Below are 20,308 nucleotides of genomic sequence, written 5' to 3'. Positions count from 1 at the left end.
CAACAAACTATAAGCCCACATCTTAAACACAAGAACATTTATTTAGCACCTACTATTGGGCCAAGTACAATGTCCCATGCATTACGTGGTTGAGCCTCTACGTCTTACACTTGCTGTACACCCACCAAGACCTATTGTATTGCAAAAATAGAGCAGGTATTAAAAACATGTTGGGAAATTGATTTCCATGGTGCCCAATAATTTTTCAAAGCACCAAGAAAAAGGGATTTAAACTAGAGAGATAAATTCTGGTTCACTGACAGAAATAAATCCACTGTATGTAGTTTTAAGGATTCTAAGTATTTTGAAAAAGTATCTTCTATAAATCTCTATGTGCCTTTCAATAGTGTAGGCTACTAACCTTTCAAAATTATAACTAAATTATTTAACATTAGGTATCTATCAATAAGAGAAATATTAAAACTTCTGGCAAGAAGAAAATAAAACTAAGTGCTCTTTTGTAACACCATCATCTCACTAATAGAAGAAATGAAATTTAAATATGTCCATAGATATAAATTAGCAAAACATTTAAAAAATGAAGTTACCCAATGCTAGCAAGGATAGGATAAAGCCAGTATATCCATATAGTGCTAATAGGACTATAAATGGAAATACCCCTTGCAGAAAGCAATGTCTATCAGAAGCCCCCAAGATATTTATATTCTTGTATTCAGTATTACTAACTACTAGGAATTTATTTTGATAAAATAAGATTTAAAAATTTATGAACAGAGATTTCTACGCAAAGCTATTCCAAAATGGTAACACTTTAAAACCACCTAAATGTACACCAATAGGAGCACAATTAAACACATTTTGATGTACCTACTCAAACTAACATTACATAGCGTGCTAAAAGCCTGACAATAAAGTGTCTATGATGATACAAAAATTCCTTATTAAAATGTTAATTGAAAAATCAGGATGCAAAATTATATAGATACAAAATGATCACAGATGTATACAAATATCCATAGAAAGCAATGCTATGAATATCTTTGCATTGTAGAACTATGAATAATTTTTTCCACTAGTTTATATTTTTGACATTTTTATAGCAACCTTACGTTATTTATAATCAGAGAATAATAAAAAGTGTTTCTTCAACGGAAAGCTCAGTACTGTATATACAGCAGAAGCTTTCTCAATCTGCTCTAAAACAAAATAACTAATACCCACAACATTGTGAACACCTGAGTTAACAGAGTCCTTTCAGCTGAGTTGTTGCTATGAGCCACGGGAGTATATTTTCCCAAACCAGTTAGTGTCCATTATACTGGTGAGTGAAATTATGTAAGATAGTAACATTTATATAAGTGAATAAAATATGAGTAAGAAAAGCCATTTCTGTAAAAAGACCCAGTAAAGGTATATCACTAAAAAAAGGACTGTCAAATTAACTGTAGGTGGGTGGTATCAGAAAACACTGGGAAAACATGGGGATTATGATTATGATTTATATGAAAACTATAAAATTCTAGAACGATTTTGTACTCAGACTACCACACAAACATCTTTAATTCTTTTCCTTCAGAGTGCAGGAAATAAAAAGTGGATACCAGCTCTCAGGCATTATTCGTGCAGTTTATGCCGGGAAGATGAATGGTTTCCCAGTCAGCACCTTTAAGTTCAAGGCAAAAGTCTCAGTCTTATACCAAAATTTTGATATTTGAATGTATATCTATATGTTTTAAACAAAAGTAAAATAGCAAAACAACGTACACTTTAATCGACTTTTTAGATAAACCCATCAGATACTCATTCTCACTGGTCAGATAAGAAAGCCTCTACTCCATATAATACATATGAGTAAAAGTTACTTATCATATGTGTAAATTATAATTTATTTAAGAAATGACATGTGTGTGCTTATAAGTGAATATATGTATATGTATGTATGCATATAAAGATGTATTTGTATATGCATATACGTGTATAAACACACATAAAATATATATAAATACCATGAAATTAACTACTCTACTGCTTGATCAAATCACGCAGTCATGCAATAGACCTTTCATAAGGAGGTAATTTAGCAAGCTCAAAGTGTGAAATTAAACTTAGTGACAATGACCGCAATCAGTGTAGGCACCATAGCTCTGGTCGACAGCCTCTTGTTTAACTTACTGTTCCTTTCCCCTTATCAGCAATGGCCAGAGCCAAGGAAGCTGCTGTTCTGACATCCTGAAGTGCACTTCCTGGGGGGTTCAAGCATCTAAACTCAAAGCACTTAGTGCCAAGGGACCATTGACAACCAACCTAGAGGTCTCCCTGGGAACGCCTTCAAGATTAACAAGTTTCTCAGGGACTAGTCCAAGTTTTCAAAACTCTTTCCTCTTCAATATGTAAAGTGAAGACTCGCTAAATGAGTTCAGAAGTCCAAATGGTGAAGGAAATCGTTATTGTTTAAAAGTGTACAAGAAGATTTTGTTTTGGTGAATGGACATATTTTCATTTTTCTCCTTTGCTGGAAAGATATAAAAATGGTAACATATAAGAGAGTATTATACTGTTATGTAAGGTGGAATGTGAGAAAATATTCCAAGTGAAGCACTGATAGTTAGTAAACCTGGTTCAAACCTTTGCTCCTTGCTTTCTAGCTCTGTGATCTTGGACAAGTTACTTAACATCTCTGAACCTTATTTCCTCACCTTAAAAATGAGAAACTACTACCAGCCTCATGAAGTCATTGTGAAATTAATCAAAAACACTTATATGCCTGGCACATTTATTGAGTGGGAAATCAATAAATGTTAATTTCTCCTCCTATTCAAGTTTTCATGTCTTAATCCAAAATAAGGTTATTTGAGGATCCAAAGCAATTGTATACATCAGAGAGTCTTACTCAGACCTGACCGACAATAAATGTCTTCTCTTAAAAAAATAAATAAATAAACTACTGAAAATATGTATAGATAACTTCTTATCCAATGTTGTTTATACTCTGTTAATTTCATTAGTCACATAGAGAATAGACTCTATTATTTAATATATAACACACACACACAAAATTCCAAGTGAAATGTAAGGCTTACCTGCAGTTCCAGAGAGTTCCACACTTAAGGTTCGTTCAATAGTCTTGTTCTCAAATGGGGAACCCTTGGGGTCACTGGAAGATATGGCACATTTATAAAAACAAACTGAAATGGAGTTGCTGTAGCCAAATGTATTAGAACCCCCTTCCCTTTCTGAAAATGGTTACATTTCTTAATACTTACTTTGGTGACTCTGGGGTCAGAGGAAGAGACAAAGTTGTTGGTTTGGCTAAAGGAAAAGAAAAGGGAAACTAATTATGAAATATTGAGTGTTTTTAAGATTTGTCTTCTTTCTACTACAGTCAGGTTGGAAACTGGAAACTGGAAAAGTAAAGTAAGGAAATTCTGAATATTGGATCAAAGTCAGACAATAGTCCATTATGCTAAAATGAATTCCAAACAACACCGCATCAGTAAACTATCATTCAAAAACACAAAAACAGAATTTTCCCAAAACTGTAGCATCCTTGTTAAGGATACCACACTTGCATCAGAGAGAAAGGATGTTTGCCATTTTCATTTTGAATACACTACAGGGTTTGTTTAGACAAGAAAACAGCAGAGTAACTACAAGAGGACGGAACGTTATGAATATTCAGTCGATTTTTCTCCTAAGATGCATAATTTTATATATAGCCCTGAGAATAGGTTCTTTCTATGAGGCCAAAGGTCATGCAATAACCATTCCATTCACTGAAAATTAATTAAAAGATTGTGGCAAATTGTGGACGTTGATCCTGATGGTTTAAAAGGGGTTCAGATTCCCAAATATGGTAGACAACTAAAATAAGATACGATGTTTCTAAGTTGAGAGACCTTTAGACTTGCAAAGAGAGCTCCTCTACTACCTTTTATGCTCCTAGATCTTACCTCCTACAGGAGGCATTTCCCAATTATGAAGGGTGGAGTAAGAATCTTCTTCTCACTCCAAAATTTCAATTGCTTCTCCTTGGCAGTCTTGTATTTTGAACAGAAGGAGGGGAAAACACGATGAGAAACGTGCTTGGGATACACATCCACATATTATGTATACATATGCTTATCTATAAAGATATATTTATATGTATGTAGGTTTATCTCAATTTTTCTCATTAAAATAACTACTTTCAAGAGGTCAAGAGGTAGTCTTTTACATAATGAAAATCATAACTTGAAACAAAAAAAGTCTTTAGAATCAACTTTCTTATTTTATGGATGAGAAACCTGAGACCCAAAGATGCTAAATGCTATTTCCAGGGTCATAAAATTAGCTACTGGCAGAGTTGGCCCAGAATATGGTTTCTTTCTCCTGTTATCAAAAGGAATTGCATTCAATACATATTAAAGTAAATTAATCAACCCCAGTAATTAAGGTCTTTTGAAATGTGAAAATATTATTTATGTCCAAATTAGGCTGAAATTAGGTACTTTACTTGGATAAATAGTATTTACATATTTAATTTGTAGATTTAGATTCAGTTTTTAAACAATTGAATGGTTTACCATCTATCCAATGTGCATCCAAGTAATATGAAGCTCATGCTGTCTTCCACAAATTAGGTACATTGATTGATCAGCTTTTTCATGTATACAGATAAATGAACTGATTGTACATTAATTTTTTTTGTATGTCTGATATAATGAGCCTTTCAAAAAGAACAAACTTAGAACTTTACCAACTTTTATGGCACTCAGCAATTAATTAGGATAATGCATACAGTCTATAGAAAATATCAACAGATATGAACCATGTGCCATGTCACTCACTAAATGTATATTGAAAATCAGTCACTGGAATTCTGGTTTTCAAGGTGTGGGGTAGGCTACCTGAAATGCTCAAAGGAAGACCCCCAAATTTCTGATAGTTGAGTAGAGGTAAGGCAAAGGGCAATGGAAAGAGAGGAATAGGCAGAAGCCATATTTAATGGGACCAAAGACAAACAGGAAAAGAAGGCCATAGGAAGGGTACAACCCCAAACCACACACAGAATTTAATTCCTGAATAAGCCCACGCTCACAAAAGCTACTGCTAGAGGGGCAATTGGTTTGGTTCACCAGGAGTTTAATCCACGTTGTTCCAGTGACTGGTAGACCAGAGAATCTAAGATGCTTGAGGGCAGAAATGCATGTTTACATACAGATCGTGATATTTTTGATGAATGAATGCATTCACAAATGAATGAATAAATGGGACACCAACATGCACTAAAGGCCACACCGCAGACTATTATCCTAAGGAACTGAAAAGAACCCGACCCCGCAATGTTACAGAGAGTACACACAAAGTTCAGTGAGAAAAATTACTATACATTAAGAAAGGAAATCTCAGTAGATTCTTAGTTATTGTTTCTAATTGCTCATATATTTTCTACTTTGAAATTTGAATAATAATTTAAATTATTAAAGCTAAGTATTCATTTCCTGTTGGTTATTAACAGCCAGCCATATTTATTTTCTTTTAAGCCTTTAATAACTTTTTTTTTTTTTTGGTCAACAGGCTTTGTTCTGGGATAAGCTTTTTTTATGCCTCACCACAGACATATACTTTAAAAAAAAAAAAACCCCACATACAGCATGTCTTACTGAAAGAATATTTCCTCCAAGGCCAATTTAATTTCTCACTGCTATGATTTGTAACAGTTTACAGAAATATTTAGTGGTAAGTGGATGTAAAAAATTAGAAAACCCTCAAAATCCAAAAGGACCAACTAAAATTTCCAAAAACAATTTTTAAACATATACTGCTGGACTGGGTTCACTGACTACAGGCTTTCATCGAACTTGGGACTTCAAATTCAGCTCCAGAAAATGAACGCATGACTAGGACGAGATGGACAGCAGCCCAGTGAATTCTTCAGTTCATTCACTAGAGCGAGCGCAGCTGGCTTTCCTTCACCTGCAGCCTTCAACACCAAGGAGTCCCACAACATGGCTGGTTCTGCTCTAAGAAAAACCATTCCAGCCAATGTGTATGAGGGAGTGATCAAAGTGAAGCAAGCAAAGAGCATTTGGCCCATTTCGGTAAATACATTTCTCTGAACTGACAGAAAGGAATGGAGAGTGATTTTGAGATTTCCATCAGGGCAAACCTAATCAGGAGCCAATTTAAAATATTAAAGGAAAGTTCCTGAAAATCCCAGGCTTATGGGGAGGTAGGGTGAGAGAGGGAAATTCAAAACACTGGGAAAGAAAATACTTATTAAAAACAGCAGCAACAGCATACCTGTATGAAATAATCATGGTTCAAAACAGGGAGCAGGGGCTACCACTCTGCAGCTGGAAGGGGAAGTTGGGGAAACAAAAGGAAAAAAAGAGGTGGATGTTTATAATTGCTATTTAAGAAGATGCCTAACCCCACTACAAGTTTAGAGGTAGCGTTAATGTGGAAGCTGGAATATTTTAGAGCAACAGCAGCTTTCAACAACCTATCTTTGGACCTTTAAGACTAGAATATTTTGAGAGAAGGAGCCAAAAAGAAGGAAAATTATATCTCTGCCAAGAGGGGTTTTCCCCAAATCACGCCAATCTATCTCAGAAGTGCCAGCCTTCTAGAAACGTATGGGGATAATAAAAATCAACCCAGATGTTTAGTTTAATCTGGGCAATATTTTTTAAAATAGAAAGCAAATAAAAAAATTCCAGGAATTTCCACATCCTTATTTACAAAATAAAATCTGTGAACATAATATGTATTCTAAAAAAAGAAGAATGCACTTAATTATCAGGAGAGGCTGCATAAATACTATTTACTATTTCTTAAGGTATATACAGCAAATCAACACTGCCTCATTTTTTCCCTCTGTTAGAAGGGAAAAAATAAAAGCTCTTCAATGAATTGGCTAGCCCAGCTTGCTCAGAACTTCAATTATCTCAGCATTTAGAGATTCATAGAAACCTCATCTGATGTTGCAATTTTCCTCCTTCATCTGCCCCCCCACCCGGCTAACATTTCAGGTGCGTTTTGGTGATTGTGAATTAGGCTGCGTATCAGCTAAATAGGATATGTTCACCCTGTGTCCAAGGAAGGATTTTTTTCCATCTCTAATAAAGTGCTGAATTCTCTTTCCAGAGAGACATGCCTGCAACAAAAGTCTGAAATTTGGGCATTCTCAGACCAGTGCATGCTTGCTTGGCCTTCAGCACCCTCACTGACAGAATGTTTGGGGTTTTTTCTCCCCACTTCTGGGTATTTATCCAAAGAACACAAAGACACTAATTTGGAAAGATATATCCACCCCTATGTTCACTGCAGCATCATTCACAATAGCCAAGACTTGGAAGCAACCTGAGTGCCCATCAATGGATAAATGGATAAAGAAGGTGTGGTGTGTTATATATATATATATATATATATATAATAGAATACTACTCAGCTGTAAAACAAGACAAAAGCTTGCCATTTGTGACAAAGACTGTTTTGGTCCCCAGCCTACCTTGTAAATGTTGTGACTGCGATTGTGTGTGGGACTTCTTTTTGGAGGTGCATTTGTCTCTGCTGCTGTTCCTGTTCTCTGTGGGTTTGGTGTGAGGAGGGTCATCATTTGTGGTCAGATACTTGAGAAGCTCCGAGCAGGGACGTCTCTGTGGCTTTTGCTGTTGACAAATGCTCTTCGCTTTATTGCTCCAAGAATTCTCGGTCTTAAAAACAAGGCATAAAGAAAGCTAAAATTAGTGAACTGAACCTTATCAGAATGGATATAGGTTTTCTGAAGAGATGAGATTTTCAATGAAGTGTTCAGTCTAAGTGTACTAGATCTATGAGCTGTGAATAATTGTTTGCAGAACAAGGAAAGAAAATTACATTTAAAATTCCTAAATGACATTTATGCAGCTTTTTATTTCATTTCTCCTACATTTCAATGTTCCTACTCAGCAACATGTAACTAACAAGACCCTACAGCGCCTTTACTGTGAATAAAAAAAAAATAAGCTGGTTTAAACCTTAATTTGCCACTGATTGCTGGAGCCCAGTATTCACAATTCTCTTAAGTACCCCTTAACGCTCCGTTTTCACTCACAGTGAATGGCAAGACAAACATTGTTTAATACAGCCCGCTAACCGAATTATGTCATTGCCAGCATTCCATCCAATTAATGGCAGAGATAGATCTTTTGTGGTAATTCTAGAGCAATCTTTCTCAGGTTAGACAGCTGGCAAAATGGCAATCCTGCATCTTAAAGTCACTCATAGATAATACCAGCCTATCAGCAAATTTTACTGTAGCTCACGCTACTGCATGTATTAATAAAGTGGGCAAGGAGTAACAGACGGCGAAACTTCCATTCCAGTCGTCAAAAGACAAAGCGTGAATGAACTCTTCCTAGTTTAAAGTAGCTAGAGTGCCACCTTTGGAAACGCATTTCATAATCTGTTTCACCGTTATGAAGCAACTGCAGGATCCCAGTTGACTTAATACATATACATAAACCTATCGTATGTTTTATAGTTTCAAGCAAAAGCCCTTTGTTACTTTCGTTCCTGTTTTAAAAAGTTTACGTTTGTACCTTAACAACTGCAGGGTTTGTTCTGATCCTGTGATTGTGGTTTGCATGGTTCTGGGTACTGAGACCACTGCATTCATTATAACTTAGCTGAGTGTTGGCCGGTGCCAGTAAGAGCTTCTTAAGCTAGAAACATATCAGAGAAGGGGAAAAGCAAGAAAAGTTATGCATCTTTTAAGCATTAGAATATGTTATTGACATTTTACACTTAAAATTAGTTAATTATACTTATAAAAATTAATTCTATCATTCTTAATTATATCACACCTTAGCACAATAGTGCCAAAGGAAACATATTTTTAAAAAGTAAGAAAAAGTTTGGCATTACACTACCACCGGTGAAAGTGTGTCCTTCTCCTATATTCAAGACTTAGCATTGTCTACTTTAATTTTTCTTTTAGATAAAATAAGGCAAAAGGGGGCTGGCCCAGTGGCCGAGTAGTTAAGTTCATGCCCTCCGCTGCAGGCGGCCCAGTGTTTCATTGGTTTGAATCCTGGGCACAGACATGGCACTGCTCGTCAAACCACGCTGAGGCAGCATCCCACATGCTGCAACTAGAAGGACCCACAACGAAGAATATACAACTATGTACCGGGGGGCTTTTACTGATTCAAAGAATATTTGTGATAAAAGTGTGACTATCACTGAAAAGGATTTCTAAGTTGAGTCAAGAGATATGGATTCTGGCTCAGGCAAAGCAGTTACGTCTCTTGACCTGTTTCTTCATTTGACTCCATGACCTTCCAGGACCTCCCTGCTCAGACATGCATTATGACTCTGAGTCAACAACCTCTCCCAGTTAAACCAATTGTGTGGCTGAAAATCATCTAGTACCAATGTAAAGAAATCAGAGTACTAGACAGCAAAGCCAATGACACTGACAAGTGGAGAAACTGGGGAATAAATAAGTAACAATGACTTATGAGATATTCTCTAGACCAGAAATCTCAAAATGCAAAGAAATACAAGTAGGGTCTTCATATGTTTACAAGGAGTGTTTTTAACATTTAAAAACTTAGAGATGGGAGAAAAACAACCTCTAAAAGTCATGCCAAATTGGATAATTAAAATTTGGAGGATGGCATTCCATAATTTACATAGTGCTCTTACATCAGATTTACGGCAGATGACAAATGGCTACCATAGATGAAAAGGTAAACTGTGTCTTAGAACTAATAAAATTCTGGTCAAGCACTGCACTGAAAAGAAAATTCACTCTTCATTGCCAACAAATTCAGTCTTCATTGCCTACCATAAATTTAGGTAACTTAGGTTGCAAACATGCTATTATTTTTCAATCTTCGTAAGAATTATGGATCTGAAATCTTAAAATATTGCATACCCCTTGATCTACCTTCTATTTCTAGAATTGTATGCTTAAGAATAAAACTACAAATATGTCAATTGTTATACAATTTATGATAGTGAAAAATAAGTAAGAGACTAAATATCCCACTGTAAGGGATTGCTTAATAAATTAGGACATCTCCAAATAATGAAATACTATGTAACCATTAAAAATTATGCATATATTAAAGGGGCTGGTCCAGTGGCATAGTGGTTGGGTTCGTGTGCTCCACTTCAGTGGCCCGTGGTTCACGGGTTTGGATCCCGGGCACAGACCTATGTGCCGCTCATCAAGCCATGCTGTGGCAGTATCCCACATACAAAATAGAGGAAGATTGGCACAGATGTTAGCTCAGGGCCAATCTTCCTCACCAAGATAATAATAATAATAATAATAATAATAATAATGCATATATTTAAAATTCATAGACATATTGATATATCTTAAAACAAGAGGAGATTTCAATCGTTTTTTTATATGAGAGGTTATTTAAAATTACAAGTGCATTTTTAGTCTATTCTTTTTGGTTGTCTACATTTTCTACCATGTTTCTACCATGAACATAAATAACACTAAGAAATAAAAATACACACACATAAACAGAAAAAGGTAATTTTAAAAAAAACTGCAGTAAGTCCACATGAAGGCTGTATTATCAACATTTTTAAACATAGAATCTCAGAATTTGCAACTCTGAGTGTGCTTGGGAATTGTTTTGGCATTAGTCTAAATTAAAAATCCAGACCTTATTGTTACTACATCATACCCATGCAGCGGGTAGCCAGAGGCAACTCCAATTCCTGTTAAACAGTAGGAAGGGTTCTTACTAGAGACGGCTCTTCTGCCTCCTGAGGCGGAGGGGTGCCGTCAGGCATGGAGGAAGGACTAGCCTCATTCTCAGTGGTCACATCTCCATCTGTCAGCGCATCAAATGAGGGCAATCCGTCTTCATCCACAGGGAGACTGTCCAGTGTCTCTGTGAGGACTGCTAGCAAGTTTGCCTCATTCTCTTCATCTATCTTCTGTAAAAACAGAACACAGCAGAGAAGAAGATGTGAGTGCATTGACATTGGGAGATGAGTAACATAATTGATCAGCATAGACTGAGCATGTTTAACCAAATAAGTAAACTCTACATGAAATTTTTAATACAAAGATCATGTCTTCCTCAAATTCCAAATTCACTTTTGGTCTGAATCACACGATTAATTAATACCTCCACTGTATCAGTTTCTGATTGTCAAGTTGTCCAATTTAGCAATTTATTATGTCAGTGCTTAATACTGCTGTATATGATTCTGTCTTGTTCACAGTTGTTTTCCACATGTTTGTGTCTTGTTTCCCCAACCAAAAAAGAAGATTTAGAGAACCTCAGGGCTTGAGAGAATTTTAACCATCATCTATTTCATCTTTAGATATAGTGTTTCAATCTCCTGTATAGCATACCCGTTGAAATGTTTAGATAATCCTCTGTTTGAACACCACCAGAAACTGAAACTATACCAAGAGAAACCATCTACTTTCACAGTTTCAATTATAATCTCATCACTGAACACTCCACAGTCATTTATCTCTCTCCCTGACATCTCTCCCAACTTTAGTCATAAATCTATAAGTTTCAACTGGACGTTTCCACCTGATAATAGCTTCCTCATCTCCAAAACCCAAATTTATGAGCTTTTACAACAAAACTGCTTTTTCTCTTGACTTTCCAAGCGTGGGTAACAACTCTTCAGACCTAAACTCTGGAACTACCTTGAGTCTTTATCTGGTCAGTCATCACGTAGAGTCTTCCTTCGTGAGGTCTATTAAATGCATTCATTTCTTGTGGCCAAGGGTACTATTCTTAGTGATGCAAGATTACTTCTAATGGGGGCTGTTGCAAACATAGTCTGACTCGTTTTCCCATCTCCCACATTCATTGCCACCAACACAGCCTCGGAAAGCTAATCTTCAGTTATTCATTCCGCAAATATTTCTGAGCACCTACTCTATGCTAGGGTCATACTAAGTGTTGGAGATACAAAGAGAAACGAGACAAAACTCCATCCCTCCAACAACCCTCAAGTGGAAGGGAAGAACCTGTAAACAAGTTATTGTAAAAGATAATGTTTATTTCAGCATTCTGTACAAAAACTTTCAAGATCTCCCAAACTGGAGCTTATGCACCTTGTTTATAGGGCAATGTGTTATATTCTATGCACCTGAGCAACCAGTGGCAATGCTGGGCATACAGTATAAAGAGTCATTGATTACTTGCTGAATAATATTCATTGATCTGCATTTATTTCCTAGAATATATGTTGTGTAGATCACTTTCTTTTCCTTCTTTTAGCACTTCACACTGTTTGTCCAACTTGACCTGCTTCATAAGTCTTTTTTTTTTTTTAGGTTCTGTATGCTATGACATGAACAATACCGGCTAAATTATTCCACATGGATTCTATTACCAAATGCACCTCAGCTGCTGACATCTAATGAAGCCAGCAGTGCCCACACTTCCTTTCTCTCTAGCACTGAACTCCAGTTAATTGACCTGACAAAATTACAAGAATCACAGAATAAGACAGCTAATCAGAAAATCAAATTGTATTACTAGAGAAATTAGGCAGGCCTTTATCACGTATACATTCTATTTTCACATAAAAATTGTTTTTCCTCATTACTGATGAGTCTCCATTCAGAAGTAAAACTACAGACTTTTCTCTTGGATTTAAGAGGGCAAGAAGAGCCATCTGTACTCATGGAAGACTTTGCTCAGCACTTTTTATATTTGCATAATGCACCTCCCCGATGCCCCTGACTTGACCTTGTGAGTCAAGTGGTTTTGGGCACACAGAGTGGAGTGACAATTGTATGAGTTTTAAGTCTCTAATGCAGAAGGTAAATTCTAATCAGAAGGACTGAAATGTTAACTTCAAAGTGGCACCATTTCCTTCCATAAACTGACTGATTTTTAAAAATCCAAACAGCTCAATTCAATCGCAAAACCTTATGAGCATTTCCCTTCCCCTTGATTCTTCTGGATCATGTCCATGCAATCTTAATAATAAAAATACTCAGAGGATTTTCCCTTATTTTCTGACCGGGATCATAATCTGGTATCCAAATATTCCAATCTTTCCCTTTTTATTTTAATTTCGATTTCCCCACACACCAAAAACTGAATTCAAGTTATTAAATGGTTCTGAAAAAATATTATTTTTAAATGAAATATATACTTTTAAATAATCTCAAAACCATGAAATTTACATCAATATAAATATCTCCATCTCAGGCACACACATGCATGCTCACAGACACACACACACACACACACACACACACTTTTATTTTTCCAGGTATCCCAATTTTCAGAAGGGCTTATTTTACTGAAATTCAAAAATAGCTCAAGAAAAATAGTTAAGAATGTTTACCAATAAATGAGTAATTTTGTTTACTCCGATTTAAGTTTTGTGTTTGGCTTTCCAGCAATACTACAAGCCTCTATTTGCTTTCAATCACACAATACAATAGCGTCTTAGTTCTATCCCAAGTGTAAACAAACTACAATAATTCCAATCAAGTCAAAGTGCCAAAGAACACTTAAATTAACTAGTTCTCTCCAATTTCTTTAATAAGCCTGGGTGAATGTACACCGAATACAATGGCAGAAATATTGGAGCTTGATAATGTCATAATTAATTTACAAGATCTAATGAAATCATCAACTATTTAAATTCTTCTCTCTATTGGAGCCACAGGGGGAGGGTTTTGGGGATGGGAGATTAGAAAAGTGTGTATGTATGTGTATGTGTGTGTTTTGTGTTTGTGTGTTTTGGTATGTGGGTAGGACAGGCTGGTATTCAACCAGTATGGACCAGTAGGGCTGTAATCATTATTTACAGTCAGTGTCCATTAGAAATGATTATTAAACCTTTTTATGATCATCCTTGCATGTGGGTGACTCAGAGAGGTGCTCCAAGACTGTATGTTTTAGCAAAGTTGTTCTTGAATTAAGGAAGAAAAGAACATTATTACTTCAAATTCTCTGTGTTTTCTTTAATCAAAAAAGACTGAGAAGAAAGTTTGATATTTACTGATGACACGTCTGTGTTGAAGCTCACCAGATATTTCCATATCTAAAGTTGAGTGGACACTGCCCCTCACTGTGGCAATTTCAATTAGTTTAGCATGAGTTTCAACAATCAAACGCCCCAGGGATGGCAATGGATGTGACAAAAAAGACTGCGTTGAACAATTAATGTCACTTTCCATTATTGCTTCAGTCCCAATTTACAGAGCAAATAAATCAAAGTCGCCGCGGATGAAGCACACTAGCCTATGCACACATGTCTGCTCACAGGTGACAGGCTCTGGAAACACACCAGTCAATAAAACGACATTGCAAGATAACCTTTCAAAGACTTGCCTCAGATACTGCTTTCTAATTGTTTGAAATTATTGTCCCTACAAAAATATATTTAGTAGTACCAAATAAGTTAAAAAAAAAAGGGTAAGAAAAGTAGAGAGATGAGAAAGAGAGAGCAGATCACCAATTGGGTGGTGATCTACAGCTACACAAAGTAGAAACCAGGCGAACAGGCATTGCAGGAGAGCTCTGTGGCCATCAAGCAGCATTTGCCATGGTGGGTTTCAACCTTGGGCTCTCCTTACACATGCAAATCGGCTGCTATTCTCCCAACCTACACAAAGGTCCCTGTGACTAGAACACTTCATTCTCTAAGGGCTCTCCAGGAATAAAGAAGGCACATCCACAAAAACTCACTCATGATGTAAAGAATTTCTAGTGGCAGATGATACACATGCATGTATACTAACAACCCCAAATCGAGAATGTGCGACATTTTTAAAACAACGCTATGTTATTAATTAATGATAGTTCAGAACAGTCAACAAAATCAGAAGGTTCATTACTGCTCTTTGGGACTGCTGGGTCCTATATGACCTGCACTAAGGGTGATATAATTCAAAAGGTCCATTGAAGGAAGGTAGATTCTGCCCCTTTCGGTGCCCAGAGTCATCTCAAGATTGAAATTTGGGATCCAGTATACAAAATCTGGGCTTTCTTCCTTTGTGAGCAGTTGGCAAAAGGATCTTCCAATTGGTTACACATGGTGGGGCAGACAGTGCATTCAACTCCCCCAACTGCGCTTGGGGAGTGAATAAATCCACTAAATTAAGGAGAAGATAAGGGACTCTGAGATGCTAACTGACACCTGAAGGGAGAAACGCAGAGTGAAAACTGCATGTGGTATCCCAAAGATTTTTAAATGCAGGCTATTATGGAAGGACCATGCCCTGCTTATGATAGTAATTTTTTCCACATCTTGTAGAAGTGCAATTATACTCTCTGTCCCCAGATTCCCACACTCGCTTGATCTCTGTTTGATAAAAATAGTTTAATAGCCATTTAATCACAGCTTCATTATCTTAGCTCTCTTAATGCGAATTAGGCCAGGAGAATTCTTGCCTCCTCATTATTCAAATCATCAATAAAAAGGAAACAGTGGGGTCTTCTTATCATTCACTAATCAGTTTCAGTACCTTAGGTACTGTTTACTCAGAGATCAATCTGTGTGAGAGGTCACTTAACCTCTCTGAGCCTCTACTTTTTTCTATATAAAATTTCAGGTTATTATCTGCCTAATTCCTATTACAGAACTTTTCTGCACTCATGATTTATAGGAAGAAAGAAAGAGTTGTTGATAAAGGCCTGAGAATTCGTCAAGAAGGTGCTCCATAGACATTTCCAGGGTATACGCCCATCATCTTGATTACCCATATTTGAATTTTGTTCTTTGAGCACGATCTACCGCTGACTTTTAGCACTGGGACAGCTTCCTCCCAATACCCAGCATGCCATGGGCTTCCTCCTTGCCCCATCCTGCTGATTTGGAAGCAGCTAACGAAGACAAAATTAACTCCTACTTTAAGTGAGGCCTAATTAGGAAGGGAAATCTGCTAGAGTAACATCTGGTAATGTATTCTGAAGCCAAATATAAATGACATTTTTGGATTATCCACTATTTTGGATTATCTGTTCCACTAGACCCCACCAGGAATTGAAATAAATAAATGAGAAAGCAACTTTTATGACAGACTCAGGGGTTCAAACAAGGAATATCAGTGATCAAAAGAGCCCCTTTCCTGAGTCTCTAGAGGTAAAGCTCTGTACCTCTCTTTTACACACAAAAAGGCAAAAAAAGTTTGCATGTACAAATTTTGGTTTTAATGTATAAAGTTTGATTCAAGATTTGCAAGAAGCTGAATTCAAAATAAATAAATTATTTTCCTAAAATGAATTTAAAAAAAATTCAGATTAGACCACTGAAATAGAATTTGATATTCTAGCTTTTGGGTTTAAACTATTTTCATGAGGACAGATACCACTTCCCTGATTGTTTGCTGCACATGTCTGCTCCGAGTGGTCTGAGCCCTTGCTGGAGAGGTTGTTAAATATTTTGAATACCCACTGTCAAACAATGCTTTCTCTTTTCTCTCTTTCTTCTCTTTCTCTTGTTGAATGCTCTACAATCTGTGTGGTTTTTCGTGCTTGTCTCATACCCAGGCGTGGATACCAACGGCATGTCTGCCTACCTTCTCACATCCCCAAAGAAAATGGGCAAAACCCCCACATGACGCTTCCTAAAGGCTGCTCACTCCTACCCCATTCAATGGGAAGGGTCTCTACAATAACCTGCAAACTTTTTGTTTAGCATATGGAATAAAGGGCTTTGAAAATGGGATGGGCTTTTGAAGATAGAAAAAAAAAATGACAAGAAATATCAAGTATACATGTGCAACAGAGAAATAATCAAGGCAATAAAGACCACCTTACATTCCATCACACACTTCTTATAAAAAATACTTCTGTTATCTCTTCATTTCTTACAAATGGCCTAAGAGTTTGCTTATTCCCCTGTTACTCCCAGGAGAGAAAATATGAGTACATTATGTGACACTATGTCAGATGCCATAGTTGCTGGAATTCAAGGTTGTACTGACATAGTGGCTAATAGAAAGAACACGAATTTTAAATTCACTATCTCGGAAACTCCCCATAGACATATAGGCTACTTAAAATATCATGAGTGTAAATGTGTCTATACATACAATGCCGCTCCAATACACACAAGTTTCCATCTCAGTACACACATTTAAAACAAGATCTATGTACATGTGCATCTCAGTCTTTTGAATGTATTCTCACACATTCAGTTGCAGTTGACTATATAAGTGTATAATCAGCACACGAATTCTTCCTCCTAGTTATCCACTCTAAATGAGAAAAGCAATGATCAAAAACTGAAGATAATTGGGGCCTGCCCAGTGACACAGAGGTTAAGTTTCCACATTCCACTTCAGCAGCCTGGACTTCACCTATTTGGATCCTGGGTGCAGACCTACACACGTTTTGTCAAGCCATGCTGTGGCAGGCGTCCCACATATAAAATAGAGGAAGATGGGCATGGATGTTAGCTCAGGGCCAGTCTTCCTCAGCAAAAAGAGGAGGATTGGTGGCAAATGTTAGCTCAGGGCTAATCTTCCTCAAAAAACAAAAAAGAGAAAGAAGAAAGACTGAAGATAATTCCTGCAAAAATAAAATGAGAAACAAGTGGAAGTAAATACAAGAAAAACCGAAGAATTCCCTCCATAGATAAATTTACACCTCTGGGAGTCCATTTAATTCTTGTTAGTACTTATGCATCTATTTAAGCATGCATAAAATGTATGTTCACATGTGTACTTGGGTGCCGTTTAACTTATTAGCTTGTGTCACACACTCATGACTTAGTAAGCATGCACTGAACATGTGGAATTCGCTATCCTGAAAAGGTTACATGAGCCAAAAGTGTAAATACAGAGGTTCAAGAGAAAGGCTTAAGAAAATCCTGGTTGATACTCTCAAAATGAGCTATTTTGGCAGGTGGGGGTGGGGAAAGGGAGATGTTTCACGTCTGTTTCCTACAACACGAAGAGGAAGTAAGTGAGTTGTGCCACCAAACAGGAGGCTTCATAGACCTGTAAAAGTCAGCAAGGCATTCCATTTGTCCTTAAGTTTAAATGAAGAGAGAAACTGGGCACTGGAAAGAACACCAGACTGGAAGTCAAGAGAATTGATCCTAGTCCCATTTGTGCCACTAGCTAGCTGCGTGTCCTGAAGTGAAACAACTCAACTCTGGCTGCACTGCACATGCTAGAATAACTTTATGGGCTCCTAACTGGCTTCCCTGTTTTCACCCCTGCCACCCCATCCCAATAGTCCATTCTCAACCCAGAATTCCAAGTGATCCTGATAAAACCTAAGTCATACCTTGGCCCTCTTTTGACCAAGCCTTCCATGGCTTCCCAAATCTCTAAGAGTAAAAGCCAAATCCCAAGAGTGACCTACTAGCCTAAGATCACCATATAATTTATGATCCAAGCCAGAATACTTTGGGGTGGGGGAGTACTATAAATAATCAATGACTCAGGGGTTAACCCAGACTATTGCAGGCCAACTGAGATGTATAGTTGGTTGCCCTATATGAGACCTACACCGTCTGACCCTGTCAACACCCCAATTTATCTGTCTGAATCCTTTCCAAACACTCAGACCTCCTCACTAGTCCACACAAATGCCAGGCATTCTCCTGCCCCAAGGCCTTTGCATCTGCTGTTTCCTCTTTCCAGATGGCCACACGGCTTGCCCCTTCATCCCTTCCTCTACTCAAATGTCACCTTCTCAGTGAGACCTTCCCAACTACTCTAGACACATTCTAGCCTCCTTCCTGGTTTATTTTTCGCTTTGACACTTATCTCTATACCTCAATATATATTTTACTGACTTATCTTGTTCACAGTCTATCTAAAATGGAAACACTGTGATACTTAATAGTGTCTATTAAGGTACCTGGCATATAGTAAATGCTTAATGAAAATGAATAAAAATAATAACTAAAAAGTATAACCAGTCTTAAGTGACTTTCCATTCTCCTTTTGTCATTGTCATTGTTGTTTGCTCTGTAATTCCCACCTCTTCCCACCCTTAGTAGATTTGTCTTCTTAATAATGTTTATCATATGCTATGATTTAAAATTAGCTTGCATTCATTTCTCATACAACAGCTGATAGGCCAGGAAAGCAGCCAATGTGTTCTTGGTGGGAAAGAAGGAAATAGGAACAGCAACAAGTACAGAGAGGCTAATGCTGAAATTAGCCCCAAAGCACCGAATCTGTAAGAGTCAATGTAAGGTCCATCTTTTGTAAAGGAAGGGGTTGGGACGGGTCTTGTAAATGCAGAGATTTACTCACATCAACTCTGGGACTATCCTGGAATGCATCGTCAAGCAATTAATTTGCAAATATCTCCAAAGAGCCAAAATGGTTTGTGAAGAGAAAATCATGCCAGACCACCTTACTCTCTGTCCATGCAGCAGCATCAGGCTCATGAATCAAGAGAAAACAATTGATATAATCTATCTGGACTAGACTGAGCTTCTTCATTTCATACTGTATAACACACTTACCTACAAAGCCAGAAATAAATATTAGTCTTAGCCAGAGGTTTTTTCAAACTGTGCTCCAAGGCACCCTGAACATCAGTACAGTTACTCTAAGGCTTGATTATAAATATAGTAGTGTATGATATATTTTATGTATTTATATAATTGAACTCATATTCCAAGATAACTAATTTGTTTTTTGAAAACAACATGCACGCTCAGATGTTTGCTATCTTATCACAAACACAGTAGAGACCACCACTGCATTAACCTGCCAAGCTGAATCATTTTGTGTTGGTCTAAGGATTAAAAAATATCTCAAGAAGTGAGAGTAAGCAGTTTAAAACCTGGAGCCATTTACAAATACTCATTTCTATGAAGCAGGATTTTCTCAATCTTCTTCGGTCAAAACAAAGTACAGAAGAATCCATTGCTAAATTGGTTTATCGGTCATTTTAAACCCAACTTTACTTTTTTTCTGTTCATTTAAATAGTGTCATAGTTCTCTCAGATAAATGTTATTTTAATTTTAAAAAATAGTAAATAGCAGCTGACCTTTACTGAGTGCTTCCTATGTGTCTGGTGCTGAGTTAATTTCTTTACATGACTTATTTCATCTAAACCCCCCATTAATCCTATTATTAGCCCCAAATGCACAGAGTTAATGACAAGCACAGTTAGATATCAAACTAGATATATGTGATAAAAACTCGCTCTCACTCCCTTTCTTTATATGTTGGAATTTTATGGAAGAGAATATTAGAACAAAAACGAGAGTGGGCCTTGGCTAGTCTAACCTACATTCATCTCAGAGGATACAAAGTGAGTTGAAAGGCATATCAGTTAATTATCAACAGGTAAGAACTCAGGTGGGGAAATGCAGTTACAGCCCATGAAGCAGCACTGGCCTTCCACTGAGAAAGAGGATGTTGCTTTGACATCGCTTCTC

At 37.0% G+C, this 20,308-nt stretch overlaps 1 protein-coding gene across 8 annotated transcripts in view; it reads right to left on the bottom strand.

The window, feature by feature from the left end:
• PPARGC1A (PPARG coactivator 1 alpha) overlaps positions 1–20,308 on the bottom strand; it is a 609,701-nt gene that overhangs the window by 29,591 nt on the left and 559,802 nt on the right. For all 8 annotated transcript variants that reach the window (XM_070613065.1, XM_070613067.1, XM_070613063.1 and 5 more), the window contains 5 exons: positions 10,699–10,893; positions 8,526–8,648; positions 7,454–7,658; positions 3,225–3,270; positions 3,042–3,115 (listed from right to left, as the gene is read on the bottom strand). In XM_070613065.1, the coding sequence (XP_070469166.1) occupies positions 3,042–3,115; positions 3,225–3,270; positions 7,454–7,658; positions 8,526–8,648; positions 10,699–10,893 (643 nt within the window). The remainder of the gene's footprint in view (positions 1–3,041; positions 3,116–3,224; positions 3,271–7,453; positions 7,659–8,525; positions 8,649–10,698; positions 10,894–20,308) is intronic.

This window comes from Equus przewalskii, chromosome 3, assembly GCF_037783145.1.
Source record: "Equus przewalskii isolate Varuska chromosome 3, EquPr2, whole genome shotgun sequence".
Taxonomy (NCBI): domain Eukaryota; kingdom Metazoa; phylum Chordata; class Mammalia; order Perissodactyla; family Equidae; genus Equus; species Equus przewalskii.
This window is presented reverse-complemented; position numbering and strand designations above follow the sequence as displayed.